The 6,137-nt window shown below is 48.2% G+C and overlaps 1 protein-coding gene across 1 annotated transcript in view; it reads left to right on the forward strand.

Annotated features, from left to right (window-relative positions):
• LOC123139771 (wall-associated receptor kinase 2) overlaps positions 1 to 2,300 on the forward strand; it is a 12,628-nt gene extending 10,328 nt beyond the window's left edge. The window contains exon 5 of the mRNA XM_044559480.1: positions 1,050 to 2,300. Within this exon, the coding sequence (XP_044415415.1) occupies positions 1,050 to 2,290 (1,241 nt within the window). The 3' untranslated portion in view covers positions 2,291 to 2,300. The remainder of the gene's footprint in view (positions 1 to 1,049) is intronic.
• Positions 2,301 to 6,137: the final 3,837 nt, after the last annotated feature.

Below are 6,137 nucleotides of genomic sequence, written 5' to 3' on the forward strand. Positions count from 1 at the left end.
GTCCTTTAGTCCCGGTTTGTGTCTCCAACCGGGACTAAAGGTTAGACCCCTTTTGTCCCGGTTTGTGACACAAACCGATGATGTAGGTTAGACCTTTAGTCCCGGTTTGTGTCACAAACCGGGACTAAATGTGCTCGTGGGGCCCCGGCCTGACGCCAGCCTGCCACCACCCCTTTAGTACCGGTTTGTGGCACAAACCTGTATTGAAGGTTCAACACGGACCGGGACTAATGCATAGTCATTCGAACCGGGACTAATGGTACCATTAGTGCCGGTTCATTTACAAACCGGGACTAAAGAGCTGAACATTAGCTAGTTTTTCTACTAGTGATGGTACATTATGCTAAATTACACCTAGCCATGCACTAGTACTAGTTTTTTGCTAACTCATGAAAATGGCAACATAGGGATTGATCCTTGTTTGAGCTAACACTGAAGATCACCATCATGTATATGATTTCTTATACAACATTTTTTTGTCTTCTATAATGTGCGCATACAAACTTGCAGAATATAGTGACATTTGCATACACATAAACAAGTAAATTCACATCATGGAAACAGTATGTTATTAACATATATGAAATCAAACATATGTGTATAAAGTTAGGTGTCTACATAGTTTGGTTGTTTACAAACATGTGCCTGGAAACGATAATGGTCAATGGTAAGATCACATTGTTGCATAGAGGTAGTTTTAATGTCTCTAGGATGAGTGCTGGGCCAAGGGTAGCGTAGATATTGTTCTACTATTTCTACCAAATATTTTCAGACATTATTTGTTTCTCACATATGTACCATTTACAGATGTCAATGAGTGTTTGTTGATGAATATTTGCAACGGCCCTTGCCTAAATTATCCTGGAGGCTATAGTTGCAGTGAGTGCACGCATGGAAAAGAGTTTGATCCAATAGAACTCAAATGTGTCATGTCAAAAAAGAGACACAATCTTCTCTTAGGTAAATCATACTGAATTTACTCACCTCGGTACAAATTGCAACTTGCAAAGTGGGATTTTTTTTCATAACAACAACTATTTGATGTATAGGTATCACAATTGGAATTAGTTGTGGCCTTGGTGCCATAATTCTTGTGGTAGGCGCCACAGTACTCATCAACAAGTGGAAGAGAGGCATACAGAAGAGAATTCGAAGGACATACTTCAAGAGAAATCAAGGCCTACTCTTGGAACAACTAATATTAGATGAAAGTGCCACAGATAAAACAAAGATATTCTCTTTGGAGGAATTAGATAAAGCAACCAACAACTTTGATGTCAGTCATATTCTTGGTCATGGAGGACATGGCACGGTTTACAAAGGGATTCTATCCGACCAACGTGTAGTGGCCATAAAAAAGTCTAAGCTGGTGGAGCAAACTGAGATTGACCAGTTTATCAACGAGGTTGCCATCCTGTCACAAATCATTCATCGGAATGTGGTCAAGCTTTTTGGTTGTTGTCTCGAAACAGAAGTGCCTTTGCTAGTTTATGAGTTCATATCCAATGGCACCCTATATGATCTTCTTCACATTGATGTAAGTGTTCAGTGCTTACTTTTATGGGGTGATCGCATTAGGATTGCAGTAGAAGCTGCAGGTGCTCTTGCTTATCTGCACTCAGCTGCTGCGATACCAATTTTCCATAGAGATGTCAAATCTTCCAATATACTCCTAGATGGCAACTTTACTACCAAGGTTTCTGACTTTGGTGCTTCGAGGTCTTTATCACTTGATCAGACACATGTAGTGACAATTGTACAAGGAACTTTTGGTTACTTAGACCCCGAGTACTACCACACTGGGGAGCTGAGTGAGAAGAGTGATGTTTATAGCTTTGGAATTATACTGGTGGAGCTTCTAATGAGAAAGAAGCCAGTTTTTATTAATGAACAAGGTATAAAGCAAAGCTTGGCTCATTACTTTGTGGAAGGACTTCAGCAGGGAGTTCTCATGGAAATCATGGATCCCCAAGTTGCGGAAGAAGCGAACCAGAATGAAATTGATGACATTGCCTCAGTTGCGGAAGCATGCTTGAAAACCAAAGGAAAAGAAAGACCTACCATGAAAGAGGTAGAAATGAAGTTGCAACTCCTGAAAACTAGAAGATTAAGGAGTCAACTTCCTCCCATAAATGATGGAGAGATCGAGTCATTTGGGTGCCTAAATGGCGCTAGCTCTCATGCACAGAGCAACGGCATTGTCAGTAATGTTGGCTTAACACCTACATGCAGCTCCGGAAAGTACAGTCTGGAGCAAGAGTTTTTGAACTCGGCCAGCTTGCCACGCTAGCGAAGCACACAGTGGGATGATCATATGCTTACTAAGGTTCCCAGGTGCATGTCAGTTACCCTACGTGTGCTTATATAGAAAAACTATGCAATGCACGTAGTTCCTTTTTGTGGGAGTATGGCATGTAAATTTCCGAATTGTGTTTGTAGCTTATCTTATGTGTGTAATTTCTTTCGACGACAATTATTGCAATTAAGCTACAGTGGTGAATAAAGTTATTTTATCGTTGTTTTTTTTCTTTTTGAAATTTCTTTTTTACCATACACATTTCTCACTACTCATTAGCAATAATACTCGAACCTGTAATACATTAGTCATTGGTAATGAGCAATGGTGAATAAATGTTGGTTTAACGCCTACTATTATATTATGGGACGGACTACAATTGATGTGAGTTATGTGTGTTTGTTAGATATATAGAAGCCCTACTTCGCCAGAAAAGAATGCGGAAACATAATTATGGATTTGTAAAGCCTAAAGCCCTGTTACTATGGCTTCTTATTGTTTATTTTTATGTTTTAGGGAAAAAGAATAGTCATTCCTTTTATCTGCGATATCCTTTTCCCCTCCCCTTCCGTGCCGCCGCGTGTGGTGGCCTCAGCTGCGAAGGGTGATGCTTCTCCTGGTCGCCAGCCGGCCGGTAGAGTGCTCTGCCTTGGCGGTTTCCCAGAGGAAGGTTGGGGAGCCCGGCCGTCGAGAAGCAGCAAGCGGTTGGAAACGGGTGAGGCAGCTGCTCCGATCGGCATGCGCGCTCGCTGCACCGAGGTGCCCATCGCTGTGCTGGGGGCTGGTGATGAAGTCATGTACCTAGGGTAGGGTCACGGGCCTGTCCAAAGTACCCTCCCCAAGGACATCTTCAGAAGAAGCTACCTTCCAGTCGACCAAGAGGGATTCCACTCGACGGACTCGAAGACACTCGACGATGAAGACTCACTCGACCACCAAGAGACCAAGAGCCACTCTGCATCCAAACGGTCTGTAATTAAGTAGTCTTTATAGTCATGATGACACTTTATGTAAGGCGTTACCAGTAACGCCTATCTTTATGTACTTTAAACCCTGCATAACTGAGGGCCGGAGGGGTCGGGCAGACACTATATAAGCCACCCCCTCCTCGGTGTAAAGGGTTCGTACCCCTGTAACTCATATGCACATAATCCAGTCGACCGCCTCCGGGCTCCGAGACGTAGGGCTGTTACTTCCTCCGAGAAGGGTCTGAACTCGTAAATCCCTTGCGTATACAACTACTCCATAGCTAGGACCTTGCCTCTCCATACCTACTCCCCATTCTACTGTCAGACTTAGGACCACGACAGTTGGCGCCCACCGTGGGGCAGGTGTCTTAGCGACTTTTTGGAGAAGTTGCAATTTGACCGATCACCTTCATCATGGTTTCTGGCGGAGTTCTGGTCGAGGGCCGCGAGATCCGTCTCGGTGCGCTCGCTTTCATCGCCGACGACTCCGCTTGGCTCCAGGAGGCACCACTCGACATCGATGCGCTCCCCGTCCGCGGTGCGACGCACTTTCGGGCGTGTGTCCGCGACGTCCTGCTGCGGCAGCCGTCGACCCCATACCGGTCGACTCCTGTGCCGTCCTCCCTCCCTGTCTCCCGCCAGCGCAAGCGCTCCGGTCGGTCGAGGCTCCAGTGATGGGTGAGACACGCTGTGGCTCGCCAATCGGCAACCACCCAAGTCGCGGCAATTGAGCCCGACGAATCTCTCCACGGCCTGTTTGATCTGTCGACTGGCTCCGTAGAGACTGCATCTGAGTGCGACAGCAGTGATCCAGCGGCGGAGGTCCTGATGGTCAATGGACCTCATAGCCCTCCCGGCTTCCCCTGCATCGACGGGATGGACGATGGAGGCGACCCCACTCAGGCTCACGAAGAATATCAGCCCGAGCCACTCACTTCTCAACAAAGAGAAGATCTTCGCCGCCGGAACATGGATGCCCTACATACTCCTATCGCGGGAGAAACTCCCGAGGCTCGTGCCTTGGAAGAGGCGCGTTTGGCCAACTTGGCTGAATGCACTCGACTGGAGAACCTCCAGCGAGCACTCGACGAGCGTGCGTGGCAACGAGTACCCGACTCCAGCCGACGTCAGCTCTTTGCACAACCCACTCAGGTATATCGGACTCCGATTCAGAATTTAGCAGCTGCAGCCCGTATTGCGGAGTCAATTCAGCCCTCTCAGTGGGAGGCTGGAAGAGGCTTGATGCAGATCAGGGATTTGCTCTGGGCAGCAGGAGATCAGAATTCAGTTGTGTCACAGTAGCGCAACAAGATCCACAGTCGATCCGTCGCTGCGAATACTGTTCAGTCGGCTCACAGCCCAAGGTCACCTCCGAGGCGCGTGGGACATGAAGGCCGGCGGGACCACTATGATGACCGATTTGTTCATGATGACAGGCGTCGAGTGCCCACTCCTCCCCCGAGAGGTGGGTCTAACGCCCATCGGCAACAAGATGACAGGCGCCAGCTCAGTGTTGGGCGGAGAGCTCCGGTCGACCCCAGAGAACCAGGCTTTGACGCGAGATCCATCATCGTGCAAGGTTTGGTCAATCGGAACAGAGCTCATAGAGGTGGCCATGACAGAGATGCGCCCACTAGCAGCCGAGTCCATGTTTCAGGTCCAGAATGCTTTAGCAGAGCCATCAGAGCCGCAGTGATACCCCACAACTTCAGGTTGGCGACTGGGGTAAGTAAGTTCACCGGAGAGTCCAAGCCTGAAACTTGGCTTGAAGACTACCGAGTGGCGGTACAGATTGGTGGCGGTAATGATGAGGTGGCCATGAAGCATTTGCCACTCATGCTAGAGGGTTCGGCCAGGGCGTGGTTGAATCAGTTAGCTCCTAGCAGCATTTACACTTGGGAAGATCTTTCCCGAGTGTTCGTCAGGACATTCGAGGGAACTTGCAAGCGACCGGCCGGATTGACGGAGCTGCAAGTCTGCGTACAAAAGTTGAGTGGAACATTGAGAGATTACATCCAGAGATGGATCACTTTTCATCATACCGTGGAGAATGTGTCGGACCATCAAGCGGTTTGCGCCTACAAGGATGGTGTCAAGAACAGAGAGTTGAGCCTGAAGTTTGGTCGAACCGGAGATACGACCCTGAGTCGAATGATGGAGATTGCCACCAAATACGCTAACGGTGAAGAAGAGGACAGGCTCCGGAGTGGCAAGTATAAGCCGAGTCAATCGGAAAAAGGAAACTCCAGTCGGAAGCAGAAGCGGAAGGCCGAGCCATCTGCTCCTGAAGAGGCTCTGGCCGTGACTCAGGGCAAATTCAAAGGGAAGCCCAAAGGATCTTGAAACCCCAAGAAGGTAAAGGATAAAGAAGGAAATGACGTGATGGATCTACCATGTCACATCCACACGAAGAAAGACGAAGAGGGTAACTTCATCTACCCGAAACATACCACTCGCCAGTGTCGGCTCTTAATCCAGCAGTTTCAAGGAAAACAACCCAAGGACAAAGAGAAGGAGTCGGACAAGGCCGAGGACAAGGAGGACAGTGATGGAGGGTACCCTCATGTCAATTCCACCCTGATGATTTTTGCTGATGTAGAGAGCAAAAGTTGACTGAAAGTGATCAACCATGAGGTAAATATGGTCGCCCCGGCGACACCAAGCTATCTGAAATGGTCGCAAACTCCCATTACGTTCGACCAGTCCGATCACCCTACTCACATTGCCACCCCTGGGAGGCAAGCGCTGGTGGTCGACCCAGTCGTCGAAGGCACTCGACTGACGAAGGTATTGATGGATGGCGGCAGTGGGTTGAATATACTATATGCAGAGATGCTCAAGGTAATGGGCATTCCGATGTCCAGGCTCAGCTC

This window comes from Triticum aestivum, chromosome 6B (genome assembly GCF_018294505.1).
Source record: "Triticum aestivum cultivar Chinese Spring chromosome 6B, IWGSC CS RefSeq v2.1, whole genome shotgun sequence".
NCBI classification, from domain to species: Eukaryota; Viridiplantae; Streptophyta; class Magnoliopsida; order Poales; family Poaceae; genus Triticum; species Triticum aestivum.